The sequence below is a fragment of the Spea bombifrons genome, chromosome 2 (genome assembly GCF_027358695.1).
Source record: "Spea bombifrons isolate aSpeBom1 chromosome 2, aSpeBom1.2.pri, whole genome shotgun sequence".
NCBI classification, from domain to species: domain Eukaryota; kingdom Metazoa; phylum Chordata; class Amphibia; order Anura; family Pelobatidae; genus Spea; species Spea bombifrons.
The window spans coordinates 5,770,318-5,789,248 of NC_071088.1; the positions used below are offsets into that span (position 1 = coordinate 5,770,318).

The 18,931-nt window shown below is 43.5% G+C and overlaps 1 protein-coding gene across 1 annotated transcript; it reads left to right on the forward strand.

Annotated features, from left to right (window-relative positions):
• Nucleotides 1-15,914, forward strand: ILDR1 (immunoglobulin like domain containing receptor 1). Its single transcript, XM_053455511.1, has 8 exons — nucleotides 1-219; nucleotides 8,729-8,899; nucleotides 10,236-10,385; nucleotides 11,987-12,106; nucleotides 13,772-13,918; nucleotides 14,116-14,244; nucleotides 14,331-15,139; nucleotides 15,552-15,914. Exons 1-8 carry the CDS (start codon nucleotides 177-179, stop codon nucleotides 15,591-15,593), a joined length of 1,611 nt encoding a protein of 536 aa, XP_053311486.1. The 5' UTR covers nucleotides 1-176; the 3' UTR covers nucleotides 15,594-15,914.
• Nucleotides 15,915-18,931: the final 3,017 nt, after the last annotated feature.

Sequence of the window (18,931 nt, forward strand, 5' to 3'; positions counted from 1 at the left end):
GTTTTGGTGCAGAAGTTTCGCTGAGGACCTGCTGATGCCCCAGGTGGATGGCCGGCGACCCCTGGAAGATATAGAGGATCCTCAGAGGGTTTCTGATCACCCAGCTTGGATTTAAACCCACCAGGAAGGAAAAGCTGCCCTCCCAGGGGGCAAAAGGAACTCACTAGGAATTTAACATGACCCTGCTGCCGTTTGTTTTGTGTACCTGGCTGGCCACAGGTGAGTGTGCGACCCTCTGCAGGGTGAGTGTGCGACCCTCTGCAGGGTAAGAGGGTGATCCCCTTCCCCCCCTTTTATTCCTACAGCTCTAACAAGGAGGAATGGGGAAGGGAGAGCAGTGCGCATGCGCAGACACACCTGCAGCAGGTGAAATCGGACAGGTGTCCTTACAGCTCTGTGGGGTTATTTCCTGAATTCTATGGAGGATTCCGTGTCATTTAAACTATTGGCTTTATATCGATATTTATAGGGTTAAACATGATCTTATTTGCTGTATTTCTGAGATCTCTAGCACTCGAGGGGTTAAGGACCCGTTTTTGGGTTTATATATAGTGATTTATTTCTATTGATGTGTAAATGAAGGCAGGTGAGGTCTTTTGTTTTCATTGCTTTTACTTTGTTTTCTGTTTGCTATAAACAAGGTATTGGCATTAGAGGGCGGTTGTGGCTTGTTATCTGTTACGCTACAAATCCCATCACTCTCTGCCGGCTGTAAATACACTGCTAGCTTCTCAAGAGCAAGGTCCTGTAGCAGTTTAAATGTTGAATATTTTCACCGGCGCCTAATGTAACGCTGGCTCTGAGCATGTTATCTGGATGACAGCTCCCATCACTTCCAGCCAGCGCCCTGCCTGCTGTATGAGGGTAACTTTGTAACACAGGGACGCTATACAAAGAGATGGGTTAAATGTAGAAGTATTACAAAAAATACAGCAAACGCCCCCATCTCAAGGTTTCTTTACTCTCCCATACCAAACAGCATGTGACATCACTCACTTTATATGGGCTTAGATGTGATGTCACAGGATGTAATGTGGGCCAAGGTATGACATCATGAGATACATCCTCTGAATGCCTCGTGTCACCAGTTTTTAAGCATTTGCAGTCGCCCATGATCCAGAGAATTGGGATAAAAGTCCACTACGGAGAATGTACTTCTCAAGGGCCCCTCTTTCCTCCATGATGTTTGCTGGGTATGAGGGTATCGCAGGGTTCAAACGACCCAAATAATGTGTATAAAACCAGCAGGAAATGGGTTAATAAATGTGCAAATAAAATACTTTGTTTTTCTTTTTGTGAAAATACTTTGCAGCAGCGCATCGATGTCTCTGTACGGCCCCAGCCCTTAGCCAAAAGTTTGGCTTTTTGGCTCCTTCAAATATTGGGAGGTATGGGCGTACCTGGGAGCCCCCCTTGCGGGATGCGGGCGGGTGGTCTGGCGGACATCGCGGGACACAGGTTATTTTAACGGGCGAGTAGGCTGGGAGTGAGGTGTGTCGCAACGCTGCTCCTGTGACCCAAAGTTTCCCGTTAGTGACCCGGAGAAGCCCCGCTTTACCTGCAGTCTCCGGCTAAAACCCGGAGCGTTCCCAGGTTTAGGTAAAGGAGTGTAACTAAAGAATACTAAGAAGCTCACGTGTAGGGGAGCCGGGACTTTAGAATAACTTTGTAAACAAAATGAATATTTATCTATACGGACTGCCCTAGACTGGCACACACTGGGCTTCTGGCCGTGCCCCTTACGTACCTACTCTGCCGCGCCAGCTGGCTGGATACGCATGGCCATGCCCTACGTGAATATAAACATGCAATGAGCGTCCACTGGTCTTAAAGCGCCAGGGCGGCTTAGTCAACCCCATCCCCTGGGTGCCCAAGGCACGTTGCCCCCCCCCCGCGTGTGTTTACTTTTTATTATTACATGTGCTGTTGTCCCTAGTCCACATTAGTCTCCCCCCGCTGGTCTATTTAGCACGTCGGTCGTGCGGCGAGGTGCGCGATATGATTCATACACCGTGCAGACGTGGGTGTTGTGGGCTGTAAAGGGAGCGGACTGGCACTTCGGGTATTTTTTTTTAATAACCTGAATTAAACAAACAGCTCTGCATGAACCCGCCTGTAAAATCGCTTCCTCGCCGGAGGGAACTGCCTGTGGTCGGGAGGCGCCTGGCGTGGCTTCTTCCGGAGAGAAGGGGTTAGCGGAGGTGTCCTGCTCCAATTAGTGCGGCCAGCAGAAGATGTCAGGATTCAGGGACCCGCACGGAATTGACAAACTTTACCGACGCGGCAGAATCCATGGATTTATACAAACAGTATATGTGTGGGATACCTTTTTTATTTATTTATTTTTTTATATTATTAGGACACTTCATCTTTTACGCTTCATGTAAGGTGTTCCATACACTTAACCGTTAGAGTAATTGTGAGCTTTACGGTTTCTTAAACTGGCACCGGTTAAAAAGAGCTGGTTGGTTCTTTTGATGACTCAGAAATGTCCTTGGTGTTTTGAGAAAGCAGCTTGTACTTTAGAATTTACAGACTGCTTTCTCTGAGGGGGACCGGTTCTGCTCCTACAGCGAGGAACTTGCCCTCTAAAGACTCTTTAAGCCAATTCTACACCAACACCTTCCTTACCTACTACCCTAGCTTTTGGAAATAAACCCCATTGAGGTTACTACTCGTCTGTATCAATAACTAAGAATAACAATGTAGCGGCTCCGAGGGGCTACCGATCTCCCGACGTGCCGGTGCTCAGTGGGCCGGTTATCCAGAAGGATATAGATATGTTGGAGAAAGTTCAGAGAAGGCCTACTAAAATGGTTCATGGGTTACGGGATACAATTTACCAGGACAGGTTAAAGGATCTTAACCTATATAGCCTCAAAGAAACGTGACAGACGGGGGATATGATAGAAACATTTAAATACTTAAAGGGAGTCAACACGATAAAGGAAGAGAGTTTATTTAATACAGAGTTCATGGTCAACTCAATGACTGGAAGGTTCCCAGGTCCTGTGGCTGCAGACAAGCCCGAATCATCACCCCTCTGCCACCGTGCTTGACAGTTGGTATGAGGGGTTTGCGCTGATGAGCTGAGGGTTGCACAGTCTGACCTTGGGGTGGATTGCTGGGACGTCCACTCGTGGGAAGAACGGCAACTGTCTGGAATGTTTTCTACTTTCGAATAATTATTTTCACTGTGGAATGATGGACTATAAATGGTTTGGAAATGGCCTTAGAACCCTTCCCAGATTGTTGGGCAGCAGCAATAGCTTCTGTAAGATCATTGCTGATGGCTTTCCTCTTTGGCATTGTGTTAACACACGCCTGAATGCTCCAGAGCAGCAAGCTACTAAAACTTTGGTTTTAATTGAGGTGGTCACACTTGCTGATGATCAATTATTCAAGGGCATTCAACTAGCAGCACCTGTCTGCTACTTAGCATATTCATTTTTATGTGAGCAGTGAAGGTGTACTTAGTTTTTCACACATGGCTTCTCCATTTTGGCTTTATTTTTGATGAATAAATCATGACACGGTATAATATGTCGTGTGTTGTTCCTTTTGAGGTTGCATTTACCTAATTTTTAGACCTGCTACGGAACAGATGGTTACAGAACCGCAGCAGGGTTATAGATCTTTTCTACCCCTTGCTGAGGTTATGGATGAGCAGCACACATCAGCTCTCATTCTGGCAGCTCTGAGGAAGATGCAGACAGGCGCAGCAGTAGAAATGGGAACGGTGGCGACTGATGGGGCAGCAAACTGGTAAAAGCGGTTAGAGATGGGGACTTTTTGGGTTTGTGTTGCGTGGCACATATACTACACCTGGTGATAAGGCCAGTTATTTCAACTGACGGGCAACGTATTATGTTGAAATCGAGTAAAAAATCTTTACTACAGAAAGTATCTTTTTGGTAAAGGCATATAGAAATAGGGAAAATAAAATAAAAAAGGTTTTACGTTTTTTGTTCGTTTTTTGTGCTGAATAGCTCATAGTTTATTAAGCCGGTGACTGAGTCAATAAAGTGTTTGCTTTGTTCTATCAGGGAAATGTTATCGATATTAACAAAGGCATTGTTATTTAATACTATTTGCTTTTGATTAGGAGAGACCGCGGTACGGAAGTCATGTTTGCTTATTTGGTATACGAGCTGGAATCGATACAGCGGGCCCTGCGATTCTATATTCTAATTCCTCCTGGTGTTTGAAATGGGGGCTTCTCCCCAGTGACACACAGACACACATCACACTCAGCCACATAAATCTATAGGTATATATACATGCGCACGATGGCTGATCAACTGACCTTGGCTTCTCATGATACCAAATGGATCTCTTGCCATTCGCCAGGGTTGGTTTAAATCACTTGATTTTTTGGGGGGGAAATCATTGATTTTAATCAGCCCCGTTATAAGGTAAAGGATGTAAAATGCATTAAGTTAGCGATACTTGTAATTGGCTGATACAGAAGATAAACGTTAACAGACTAATACATAGAATAATAGAAAATGATATTATTCGGGATGATTGCCAGTGCCTTCTGATGTAGGAGAGAAAACGGAACCAACGCACAGTTTAGTAGATTCTGTCCTTAACGGAAACGTCGCTAAACATGGGACTGGATCCTTCCTAATGTTTAGGAACACGTTGTTATCGCTGTTAGGAATACCGACTTGCTAAAGCATAGCAAATATTCGCCCGTTTCCGTGTTCGTTTCAGGCAAATATTCGTATGGGTTCTTCGTTTTCCTAATTTCCTAATTCTTACGTAGTATAGCAGGGGTTAACGGGAGTGCGTAGGATCTCGCCAGGATTTAAAGGTCTGTGAGAGCGACTCAATTGGTTGCTGGCGTGGGGGCTCGTCTGGCATCAGAAAGTGCTTTAAATTGCTTGGGAGTCTCAGTGGGTTAAGGTGCAGTCCCACTGATTCCGTTCCGTGGTAAGCAATATAACCATGAAAAATTACACCGGACACACGAACTTGGCGTCGTGGCGAGCGAAGCGATATACGGCCGTGTAGTGTGACGGAATCCCACGTAGACAGACAGAGCAGCTCAAAAATACCCGTGTTTTTTTAAGTTCACAGGTAGAGCAAGTCCTTTTTAAGGGCGGATGTTTGATAAAAGTGTTGTAGAAAGTATCTCTGATTAAAAAAAAAAAAAGCAACATGCAAATAGTTTACAAACAGATACACAAGTATATAGTTCATACAATACAATTATTCACAATGTGTCTCACCTCTGGCACTCAAAGGGTAAACTTTCACGGTTGAACCGATTTTAACGCTATTCTCCAGCGTTAAATGTTGATGAATGCGTATAATGGGTTTAAGGACAACCCATTGTCCTTAAGGGGTTAAAAACTCTTCCATCACAGCCAATACATTGCATCTCCCTCATCTGCTTATAGAATATAATTATTTAATCCTAAATTTAACACGTATAACTTTACTAACGGTTCACGCACCTCTCATAGTTTTATCTTTCTAATGAGTGAAACGCTGGCCTTCATAAACAGACATTTTTGGGTACATTTGTGTTCCCTTTTGACAGAAACAGCCATGAAAATTTTGTTGGCAAAAAAACCCCAAAAAACACAACAAACCCTAAATATTCTCCCGCTGCCAAAACTACCTTGTTTTTTAATTTCTTATTACAAAGGATAAGGTTTCTTGACGTTGCCAGAAGGTTATCCGCGGCAGGAGCTGGGAGATGTTATTTTTACAGACAGTAAGACGCACAGCGACAAATATGTTATGAAAGCCTCTTGCTTTGGGCTTTTGCTTTGTTATATAAATCTTTAATGTGACTATATATATATATACTTCACACGTTTCTCCAGAGTTGTCCCTCTTTCATCCTCTGATGTCCGTCTCACAAATAACGTGTATAGAAAACGGGTTTATAAAGTAAATTGTGTAATAATTTCAATGATGGTCATTTAAGTAGAATATATACCTTTTTTGGAAGGGAGGAGATGCACAGATCCGCTGGCCAGGTATTGAGGGGTTTATTCCCCAGAGGTTTACGCCTCAGCCGTTGGGTTGAATGTAAGCTTCAGGTCTAGGGTCTTACAGCTGATCGCCATCAGACAGCCTGAACAGCCAATGAGAAGGAAGGAGCGATGATGATGAGGGAGCCTGAGTCCTGAACCAGTTGTCTCCCCCTCCCTGAGTACCTTCAGTAAGTTAGTGGTGGGTTACGTCGCCACCTGCTGTCAGACAGTGGGCTTGCAACATCCTCTTCATTACTGAAATGGTAGCAGCATGGGGTGCAACTTGATGGGCTCTGGGCTGGTGGGGGTTGGCAGTCGGGCCCTGGAACTTTCTTCTGAAGGCCCTGATTATTGGATGAATCACAGCTGCCATATGCACCTTATTTTGCCCCTGAATGTTAAAGGAGTTCTAATAGCAGAAGCTCAGACGCTGCAGACATCTGCTCCCTGAAATCTCTTTTCCTAACCTAACCGTGCCGTATCTGTCATTTCTTTGGCTCTGTTTTTGCATTAAACTGATAGAATCCACTGCCTGAGGTAGAATCTGTCGCATTGATACAAATGTTTTTTTTTTCTATAAACATCTCTGTCGAACATTGTTAAAGCGACAGTTTCATGTCACTGACCCCCTCCGATAAAGAATAATGCATATTAAAGGACCTTGCTGAAATCAATGGGCGCGATTTCTGAATAGACCCCTACCCTCAGCAGTCTCCGAGCCAACACTGCCGCTGACTGGCGGTGAGTACATAACGTGCATGGAGATGGGAATTTGCCCATTCATCCAGTAGAGCGTCTGTGAGGTCCGGCACTGATGTTGGACGAGACGCCCGGCTCGCAATCTCCGTTCCGGTTCATCCTAAAGGTGTTGGATGGGGTTAAGGTCAGGGCTCTGTGCGGCCGGTCAAGTTCTTCCACACCAAGCTCATCCAGCCATGTCCTTATGGACCTTGCTTTGTCCCACGAAGTAGGAAGCAGAGCATTGCCCTGTCTTGGGATGTCCTTTTCAACTGTGAAGTGCGGCAGTTGCCTAGAAACCGAGTCCTGTCGTTCCTCCAAACCCCTGCGGATTGCAGGGCAGTGTAATGTCTTTAGATCTGCTTTACAGATCTGCATTTACACAGTAATGGCCAACGAGTGCGATTGAGTGAGGTGGTCTGCGTGACGAGGGTGATCAGAAGAGCTTAAAGATAATGCCCCTTTTAGGGCTGCAGAACCCCGCGATCCCCTCATACCCAGCAAACATCTCCTGGATAAGAGGGACATCGCAGGAGGTATTGAGGTTTGGGTCACCAGGCATAGACGCAAAATTAAAATCAGCCCTGGCACTTTCATGTTTCTGCAGCGTGTAGCCATCCGAAATTCAGCAGGTGGACGCGCAGGACTGGATCGGGCGCTGGTCAGTCTGGGCCTGTGGGTCACTAAGACACTTGGCAGGTAACGGGGTTGTCACCTAGGGCATAATGAAAATTATTATGTTGATTCATGCTGAACAATGGACTCCAATCCGAGTGGCCCCAGTGATAATCAAACTGTCTCCGTCCCGAGCGACTATAAGTGTTCTAGGTTGCTAACTCCGTTCTTGGTTCTTAAGGATCTGGACCAAGCATTTCATACTCTGGAACGTTTTTTTTTTCTTCTCTGCCTTTCATGTCCTTGGTGATGTAAACTAGAGAATATACCCCAAATTTCCAAATTTTTGTTGGATAAACATAAAAAAATGGTGTATAAAACCCTTATTTGCAGCACATTTTACTGTGGAGATTTTTTGGAGGATTTTTGTTTATTTTTATGTGCATCTTTTAAATTATTTTTTCGATTTCCACCGAAGGCCGTCTGTAAACGTTGTTCGTCGAGAACTATTAATAGACGCATTTGTCGTTTCTCCCCGTATCCAAGGATATGAGAGCACTGGCGCTCCGTCTTATCGTTACTGTAGTTTTTTTCCCTCCGTAATATTTTATTTATTCTCTGATATTTTGCTAAGTGAAGTAGTCGTGCGCCGGTGGAGTGTCGTCCGCGGAGCCACTCCACTTACCACGTACTGTAGCGTTATGACTTTGGCAGGCTCACTCCGGTAAGAGCTTTGTGAGATCTTATATTATTGTGAAGAGCCACTACACCTTGATTAAAGAATTCTGAAGAATATGGTTATCTGCCACGGCAACGCCTGTTAGCTTAAAGCAGATCCGCCACTCGATGTAACCCTTCGTTTTACAGTTAAGTACACTGGATATAATGTATCTCTGCGAATTAAAGTAATGTAACACATTTTTGGGATGGACCTGAATACATCATAAGACACAATGTGCTATAAAAACCACCAAATTACCCGGCCTGGCAACTACACGGTTAACACTTCCTTGAGGATCTGGAGCATTGGTTACATACCTTGGAATAAAAGTGGTTTTTTGGGGTTTTTTTCTTTACCCTAAAAAGTTTGCCGTGCCCATTTGCCCAGATCATGTCATTGATGATGTGGACTAGAGATTATGCCTTAGTTTTTTTTTAATTTGTAAGATAAACACGAATAAAATAGAAAATATATATTATAAAATATAAAAATTGGGAAACATTTTACCCTGGATACCTCCCCGCGTGCATAGCAGCCATGGAAGTATTTTTTCTTTCAACTGTGGTTTTCCCCAAAAGTATTTTTTTTTTTAATTTTATTTTTAAAAAAATACACTTTTTTTTGTGTGATTTAACCCCGAGGCTCTGTTTTATCTCTGCAGGATGCCTGTCTGCACTCATCACCGTACAGGACACCGAGAAGCACGCGATGCTGTTCTCCACGGTCATCCTGAAATGCGATTACAGCACCTCGGCTCAGATACAAGACGTTTTAGTCACTTGGCTTTTCAAGTCCTTCTGCAAAGACCCGATTTTTGACTACTATTCAGCCGGTATGATCTACTTTTGTAAGCCGCGCAGCGTACACCACAATACGATATGTGAATATTACCGCTGATCTTTAGGGTTGTATCAGAATGAGGCGTCTCGGACTCCATAAAGGAACAATCAAAACCCTCAGACCTTTACTGGGGTCTGTGTTGGACACTTTAAAGATGTTCCATGGACCGTCCCAAACCTTGCCACGGAGGCCGGTTTCCTTGTATGGACACTTTGCCCCCATAAGTGTACGGCAGAATTCAGGGTCTCGCCCGGTGCGTAACTAGAAATCACAGGGCCAAGGTGTGAAAATTGCCCAGGGCTAACCAACTACACAGCTGGCCTGCTCCCCAAACATATACATCCATGCTCTCACACACGCACGCATCCATGCTCTCACGCACGCACGCATCCATGCTCACACGCACGCACGCATCCATGCTCGCACGCACGCACGCATCCATGCTCGCACGCATCCATGCTCTCGCGCAATCGCACGCATCCATGCTCTCGCGCAATCGCGCGCATCCATGCTCTCGCGCAATCGCGCGCATCCATGCTCTCGCGCAAACGCGCGCATCCATGCTCTCGCGCAATCGCGCGCATCCATGCTCTCGCGCAATCGCGCGCATCCATGCTCACACACACAAGTATACATCCGCTCTCATACATACATACATATTTTTATATGTATATTCTGTTGTGAAAAATTATATTCAGTTCTCAGCAGAGAGAATGCCTTTTTAAGAGGCAGAAAAATGTTGCTGTTCCGTATTTTAATTAACTCACTTAATTATCTTTTTTTTTTGTCTACAAATATGTGTTTCTGGTTAATTGATATTTAACAGAGAAATTCATAGTTGTTTTAGCAGGAATGTTAATTTGCACTGTACTGTTTTGGGAAAACATAGCAAAAGAAATGAATTCTAAAACGTAAAAAATAAAAATAAAAAAAGATTCCCGTAAATGAGTCTTGGAATAAATTTACACAATGCTAACGTGTAAACTTGCGCATGTATGTAAGGGATTTAACAAAGTACAGGAGTTAAGGCCTACTTCAAAGGATGAAGGATCATGTAAGGATGTTTTATTTTACTGAGGCGGTAGTAGATAAGTGGAACAGCCTCCCAGCAGATCAGGCCGCAGCTCCCTAGTCACACCTCTGTCACAGCCACTAATCCAGAAGCTTTCCAGCCTTTTAACTTTTGGCAGGATGGGGGGGGCATATGCCTGGGCAACGGAAATGCTCCTGCGCTACTCGGTCAGACCTAAGGGTTTCTGCTCCGAGTGGCTTTGTCTTATTCTGTATACATGTTAATGGCATACGTTGCGTTATCCTTTTATTTCCAGATTATCAGGCGGGATTACAGCTCGGTCAGGACCCTTCCAACGACTGTAATGATAACCAGCGGACGGTGCGTATCGTCGTACAGAAGCAGGGGCAGAATGAACCGATGCTGGGCATGGATTACCGGCAACGCAAAATCACCATTCAAAACAGTGAGTGTCCGCCTTTTGCTAATCACCTAGAAAGTGTAGTTTTGATCCAAAAATGGGTATTTTATGGCAGGTTTCTACAGTTCATAGAGCTCATCTGGTCCGGTATAATTCAATAGGCAAAGAGACTTTGGTGAAAGCTCACTGTTTTAACTATACAGTATACAGGTCGTCCTGCCGCAGATTGGGGCTGGCCCTTCATAATGTGAAGTAAATAAGCTGAAAAACAACTGACAACTGTCCCGTTAGTGAATAGACCCAAGCGTTACTCTGTCGACCTTGCAGAGCTTTGTCCCTCCTGCCAGGGACATCCTGGAAGCCTTTCTGTTACCATGGACTAGAAAGCCATTTGGTTCTCGCTCTGTTTTCTGAGCCCAATCAATGACAAACACCTTGACTCCTTATCATACTGCCTGTGGGAAACAATGGAATGACTCAGTCTTAATCACTTATCCGGACACTCTGACTAATGAAAGTATATGAAGGAATAGACTTTATCAGCATATAAAAACTCCTTAGAAACAACTCCACTTTTGTGGAAATTGGTCGGGGTGGTGAATGGAGAAAAATAGGACCCTCGCCAATGAATTCTAGCAGCGTATTCTAGCTTAGGCCCAGGCAGGAAGGTTGAGGGGGAGGCTTGCGGAAAACCAGCGGGCCGTGTGCAGGTTTAGCCTCTATTATATCATATACTAGCGCTCAGCAGTAAGGACAGAGCCCACAGAGGTATGCACTGCCCTCTGTCATAGAAAGGTCACACAGATAAATCACAGGTGACATCATAGTTTTCATAAGAAGCCAATTAAAAACATGTAGTTGCCACAATTAGCCGAGTTACTGGAATAGAATCTGACTATTAATGGGTCAATATTTCAGTCTGAGGGTTCCGTTACATTATATTTATTTATATAGCTCCAGAAGATTCCGTAGGGGTTAACTCATTTAGAAAGTTTTTCTGGCTTTTGCTTAAGCAGTAACTTTAACAGTGTTTATAGGAATTAGATGCTAGCCATAAAATAGAATTGCGAATTTAGGGTTGACAACCTTTGTCAATTATAGAAATCGATGCAACGCAGAGTTGTGATATATGTGTGTGTGTGCGTGGTCCAACACTGCCACCTAGTGGTACTGTTGGACCAGTTCTAATGCTCTTCCCCTATATTGAGCCTTATTAAACCTGTGGCGTTACACACATTGCCCCCTTAGAGGCTGTATTGTGTGTTAAAGGCATGACGCTCTTTTCTGTTACAACTCTTAAAAAAAAAAAAACAAATTAAAAAAAAATAAATAAAAGCTTCTGGCCCACTTTAAGCCAATAAACCTGGATAACTTGTATTTTAGAAGAGAAAATACTTTAGATTACTGAATAATTTAGATTTTAAATATTTTTTAAATATTGAATCCATAAGGGGTGGCAGTTTGGTTGTTTTTACCTGCAGGATTCCAGAATAATGCAGGCGGATTTGCAGAGAATCATTTGCAACAATGTAAACAATTCTGTTTAGAACACTCGGCGATCTGACAGCCCCGTTCATAAAGTCTTGCCGACTCGCGTTGGAATCCATTCTGTAATCTGACCTCGTATTTTTAATTTGATTTCCCAGAGGCAGACCTGGTGATCAGTGAGGTGATGTGGTGGGACCATGGCGTGTATTTCTGCAGCCTGCAAGCCCGAGGCGACACGTCGGGCGACATGGACAAAGAAGTCAAGATGATTGTGCTCCGTAAGTGCGATAAATAAAAATAGTGCAAGTGCTTTATCGATCTGTGTTTTATCTTCCACTTTATTATTATTATTATTATTACCGTATTGGCTCGAATATAGGCCGCGCTTCCCCCCCCCCACTGTAAGTCTTTAAAGTGGGGGTGCGACCTATATTCGGGGTCTAGCGCCCGACGCCCGGGACATGCAGTCCCAGGCGCCGGACAGGCAGCGGGGTTAGGATACAGATCCCCCGCAGCGGTGCAGGGGACCTGCATCCTTCTCCCCGATACGCTCAGACAGCCTCCCCTGCCAGCACTTCCCACGGGGGGGGGCAGCATATCTCGGGGGGGAGGAGGAGGACAGTGGCAGCATATCTCGGGGGGGAGACAGAGTGACAGCATGTTTTTTTTGGTGCTTTTTTTAAAGAAAAAAACTTTTAGGGTGCGGCCTATATACGGGGGCGGCCTATATCCGAGCCAATACGGTATTATTATCGTGAAACTTTGAAGTCCAGATTTGTGAAATCTGCAAGAAAAAAAGTTAAAAAGAAAAAAAAAGTCCTGACAGCATAATCCAAAAGATGGGTTTGTAAGTTGTTTCCATGGTGATGGCCAGGTGGAGGGCGAGTAGTGTGTGTTTTGGGGAGTGTAGGAATCCGAATTCCTTGCAGGAACTGAAAATGCTTGAATTGTCTGAAAAAGGGCAGATTAAGCAGATTTTTTCTTTATTTTCCTTTGAGGAGTGGACTCTAGGAGGAGAGAAAAGGTCATTTCAGAACACTTTCCCTTTATTAAACATAGTTTGTTTTAAAGGTTAGAATACGTTAAACGTTAGAATAAGGAAGGCCTTCAAGCAAATGCATATAATGGCAAAAGAAAGAAATATACAGTAACCGAGCCCTACGATTTTTTTAACTATACTCTAAATGCTGTTTAGGTGACGGGGGTCTAGAGAGAAATTATATTATAAATAACCCAATGAACAGGCTGTAGGAATGAAGCACAAAGGGTTAAGTTGTGGTATGATGTGTCTGGGGTAATAGCGGAATGAGGCTTTGTGCCAAAATGAGGGAGAGTCTGGATTTTTTTGGACTGCTGGGGTTGACCTTGGTACCTCCATCTTGTAGGCATTATTTTTTATAACATTTTGTACTTTTTCTGCGGTTTTGAAGACTAGATGTTACATTGTGATGGTTAACCCTTCTTGTGCCAGATAATTAACACTACAGATTCTAAGCATTGCTATAAAACGCTTCTTCCCCTCAACCTCTGCTTCCGAATAGAGATTTCTGTGATTTCGGTTTAATTATCTCGCAAAGTAATATGTAATAATTGTAGGGTAGGTGGCTTTCCGGCTGTAACCCAGAATCCTCAGACAGCATATTGCTCTGTCCTGGCTGGCGGAGGGTAATAAAAGTAGTTTTACTTCTGGCCAAGAGCTGCTGTCAGCCATACTGTTGAAGAACTTATTGAATTAAATAATGACATTTCTAAAATAATAATTTTATGGCACCTTGTAAAGGAAACCAATATCGTGAACCAGACTGGACACTAAATGGTCGAGCCGCTTGGCGTTACTGACACGAGGGCCACCGCTATTTTCTACGCAAGCCTAGCCAGATCTTTAATAAACAGATACACAGTAGCTATCATACATGGAGAAACATTGTTGCGTTTGCCCACAGATTGGCTGACGGTCCTGTTCATCGTTCTGGGAGGGCTGCTGCTTATACTGCTCCTCAGTATATGTTGGTGCCAGTGTTGTCCTCAGTGCTGCTGCTGCTATGTCCAGTGCCCATGCTGCCCAACCAGGTGCTGCTGCCCAGAAAAAGGTAAGCAAGAGTTTCCGTGGGCTTATGAGCCAATTCAAACGCGGTTTGACAAAAAACATGTTTGCCGCACAAGTTTGTGTTATTTTTTGGTATAAATGACCTTCTTAACTTCCCTGTGCACATTATTTTGATGGGTCTGCTTAAAAAGATGGAGCATCAGAAAGATGGTGTTAACACGTTATTATTATTCGTTCCAGCCATTGCCCGGCACCGGTACATGAAGCAAGCGGAGGCTCTTTTTCCTTGGGTTGTGGATCAGCCGATGTACGCAGGAGCGGCAAACTCCAAAAGTTCTTCTTACCAGCTCAACCCGTTGCTTCAGCAAGGTGTGATCAGATGTTTAATAATGGAGTATTTTTTTCGAAGCTCTGTGACATAAAATGTGCTAATTTTCTTTTGTTTTTTTCTTTAGATATTTCATTGCAGAACAGCTTGCCGGTGATGAGGCAAGCGAGTTACCCCCCGTCCACTAACAGAGTCCTCGATTTCTTGGAGACAGAAATAAAAAACCTTAACACAGTACAGCCTGCTGGCAGCCATTATGGCGGCGGACATCAGCAAAGTGTGCTGTCATCGCTAGGGGACATCGGAGTGCGGAATGTAGAACGTAGGGTCATCCAACTTCCTCCAATAGAACACATTATCGGTTCCCAAAGAACCAGTAACTCATCCCAACAACGGAGGAATATGAACTCGTGGGATCCACTGGAAGGCGATAGAGACAGACGGAGGAACAGATCTCTGGAAGACAGCTATTCCACGGAGATGGATTGGAGAGAGCAAGACAGACATCGCAATGAAAGGGCTCATGGATATAGGAGGGAGACTCCGAGCGGTGGCCGTACAAGAAGGGATCCATCTCCTTACCGTCGACACGATCGTGATTATCATAGTGATGATTCCATTTATGACGACCGTCGTGGTCGTTCCAACGTCTCTTCGGCGAGAACCCAGAACCCTAATAGAAGGGCTTCTCCAGAGAGAGGAGAGCAGAGGTCAGGAAGGAGCCCGGACCGCCATTCAAGACAACAACAACGCAGAAGGAGCCTTTCTCCACCCCACCGACGAGGCTCATGGAGCTCGGAAGATGAGCGAGAGCATCCCCGAGGTCGAAGGGAAAGACGAGATTATGAATGGCCCGAGAAGCCACCCAGCTACAAGTCTATTGATGTCACCGTAGGAAAGAGTTCAGCTCACCGGCCAGGAACTGGGAGACAGTCTGTGAGTTTAGTGGCCTAACATACTCCAGTTATAGTTTTTTGAGGGGTGAAAATATTATTCTGTGCATGTGTATGCCCCTGTTCCTTCCATGAGAGGTCACAGAAGGGTTCATTCCTGATCCCAACTGGTAGGAGAGAATGCATGTGGAGCACATGTGCAGGAATTATGGCAGAAAGTAAACCATTTATCCATTAACCGTGAAAAAAAGGATATGATGGTAGCAGTAATCGGTGGGGGGGTGGGGGGGTTGTAATATAAAATAGGGAAGGTGAGGATGGGGAATAAAAAGCACTACTAACCAATGTTTTTTTTTGTCAGTCTCCCCTATTGAGAATATTAACAATTTTATTGGCATATGGAACCATTCTTAAAAACGTGCCTGTTCTTAACAGTTCTTCTTCTCTTTATCCAGGATCGGGCTAGTTCCAGGAGCGGAAGGAGTATGGTCATTTAACAAGAAATGAAAGCGCAGCATGTGGACTCCAGTTGGCCACAACCCATTCCTAGAGTGGACTGCAATGATAGGAGTTGGGGGTCCACAGCAGCTGGAGGTTAATTGAGCGATGTTTTTACCCTTCTGGAGCTGTCGGTTATCTTAGCCCAAAATTGCTCATGTTTGTGTTCAGACGGGGTAAAGCTGGCATCTGGGCTGTCACGAGAACTCATCAACAAATCAAATTTTAGTAAAATTGGCAACACTGTCATTTTTTGGGAGGGCTTAACAGAACAGTAATTTTTTCCTGATCTGAGAGATCATCCAACAAGCAAACATTATCTCCATATTGGTTTTTTTTGTGTGTGTGGAAGGTTCTGAAGAGCTGCTGAAATAGTCTGCCTAGGATAATATTGGTGTGGATGCTGCAATTCTGAACCCAGCCACTAGGGGGAATACTTTGCGTGCAAATGAATCAGAGATCCAACAGTGCAGCTCGTGAGTCGATAGGTGACGGCCTTCAAGAGAGCAACCAGCGGACTTGGTCACCACGTTTAGCTCAAACACACGGATCAATAAAGCAAACACAAACTACATATGTGCTAGTTTACTCAAGTCGTGTCACGCGTGTGACAGTCGTATCAGGATCCTACATACCTTCTCTATGACCATTTTTGGGGTGTATTGGCGAAGGGTATTTTAATTGCTTTGTTTTAAAACTCGTTATCATATAAATACACCTCACTCCCTGTCCCAGTCAATCGCTTGTTTTAAATGTTAATTTTAAATTGATATTGTCTTAAGAAATGAACATCGTTAAATCTGCTACCGTTGTAGAATTGTATAGTTTTGTTTTTTTTTGCTTTAAATTGGCTTTTTTAATGACAGATTTATTTTTAAAACTGAGTTTTGTTTCTGTAAATATTTGGCATAATTAGACTAGTTTTTATTGTCATTTTTGTACGTGTCATGTAAATAATTGAAATGTTTGACATATGGGAACCCCGGCTTTTTATGCCTTAAATTTTATGGTGGATAATGCCATATTCTTCCCCCTTTTGTCCTAAGCATTACACGGCTTAGACAAGTTAAAGGGTCAACATCAGAATAAAACAAAAAATAAAACGGAGTGTGTTCTTTTAAGAAGTTATTTCTGAATGAAACTGTAATTCTTACTCATTACCAAGAATTATTGTGTCACGTGGAAATGCGCTCCTTATGGGCATACCTGGGAGCTCTCCCGGTTTGACCCGGAGATTGGTGGGTCAAGCACTGCTTATCCGGTTCTCCTGGTCAAGACCCGAATCCTCCGGGTCGCGGGGTCTTGACATGCCCCACTCCCCGCCCATTTCCCCTTTAAAGGGGGGTGTTTCCCGCTGCCAACAGCAGGAGCCCCCCGACGACAATGTGCAGTCCTGACCATGACCCGCAAGGGAAGGTTGCCTACTGGCATGCCCCACAACAGAGCGCCTCACCCGAGTACCCGCATCTAGCAGGTACTCGGCACTTACCCGAACCATCCACTGCCGGTATACCCGAACACCTGCGTGACATCCATTCAGTGCTTGGTTGTTTTTGTAGGCAACCTGCAACCTCCTGCAACCATAGCTCCACGGAGTTCATTGACTTCTTGCTATACTTCTGGACTCTGCTATTAACTTTCACAGCAAAATACACAGCGTTGGTATATTCTACATCGCTGTTGCCTTATTCTGTTCCTCATTTGGTTCAATAAATCTGTTTTACACGAGTCCCTGCATACTGGGCTCCTTTCCGGAGTCCAACGTTACACCTACTGTGTTTCTGCTTTCTGTCCACAACATTCTACTGAGACGCTCGCCACCAAAGTTCTGACTTTAAGAGCGCCATCTAGTGGCAACTTTACAAATCTACTGAAAGGGAAACCTAGTCTGTGAGGTTTAATGACTAGTGGCTACACTTTTTTTTTCTCTTGCAAGAGAGAATTAGATTTAATAATAATAATAATAATAAAAGTTAAATTTTATTTGTTGAGCTCGCTCTTTTCTTTATGTTTCAGGCTACGAGGATTATTTCCCTCGTTGTGGACTAAGTGGCAACGAGACCCTTGGCGACTTTAAAACTTAATGAAACTTTCCACTCCACCAAAAGGCTTTTACTCGCATGTATAAGAGCAGGGTTATCCTGATCAATTTGTGAGCTTTTAACCCCTTAGGTTAGATCAAGCTTGCAGTGATCTGTAGTCTTCACTCTTCCCGTTTAACACACTCTGCAATATACATAAAATGGAAAAAAGATCATAATGCATACAAATATGGCGTTTTATTCCACAATATAAAGGAAAGGAGGCACACGATGTTCGCACAGAGACTCACTTGAAGCATATAGGATATAGCAGTGTTAATAACTGGAACACCTTGAAGTTTGCAACTCATCTCAGCATTTCTGGAATACTGGGGTTACAACGCGTTTCGCCCTCCTGGAGATTCTTCTCGTGATGCATTAATGAACTTCCCATTCTCTTATTTATATGATAATGATTTTTTTTATTCATAAAATTGCTATATTTGCTATATGGCTAATTTACATATCCGCTGTCTGATAATTACACTTAATCATCTGATCGATATATATGTCCATTATCTTGTGTTTCTCCAGAAAAACACACACCAAACTCTAAATTTATCAGTTTGTCTTAGTCTGTCAATTCCAATCTTGTCATTAAGCGCTGCTTAACCCCTTAAGGACCGGGCTCATTTTTCGTTTTGTACCCTGTGGGACCGCAGCTGTTTTGACACTTTTTTGGTGCTTGTGTTCAGCTGTAATTTTCTCCTCACCCATTTAGTGTACCCACATAAGTTATATATTGTTTTTTTCAGGACAAGATGGGCTTTCTTCAGATACCATTATTTTGATCGTATCATCTTATTTACTATAAAAAAAATAAAAAAAACATGGTGAAAAATTGAAAAAAACACATTTTATGACTTTTATTTGAAAAATCTTTTACTCACCTAAAAAAGCAAGTAAAAAAACTAGCTAAATAGATTCTACTACTTGTCCTGAGTTTAGAAATACCCAATGTTTTTATGTTTTTTTGCTGTTTTTTGTAAGTTATAGGGCAATAAGTACAAGCAGCGTTTTATGATTTCCAAATCTTTTTTAACAAATCTGGTCATTCTGCCTCCATCTCCTCTTTGGAAGATCTTTGAAGCCGGTTAACTCAATTTAACTCCCTCAAACCATATATTTTTGAAAACTAGACACCCCAGGGTATTCCAAATGCTGTTATTTTAACCCTTTCCATGCACCAATTATAGAACTACACTTTGTCAAACTTTGTAATAGTAATTTTTTTTATTTTTTTTGTCACACAAATT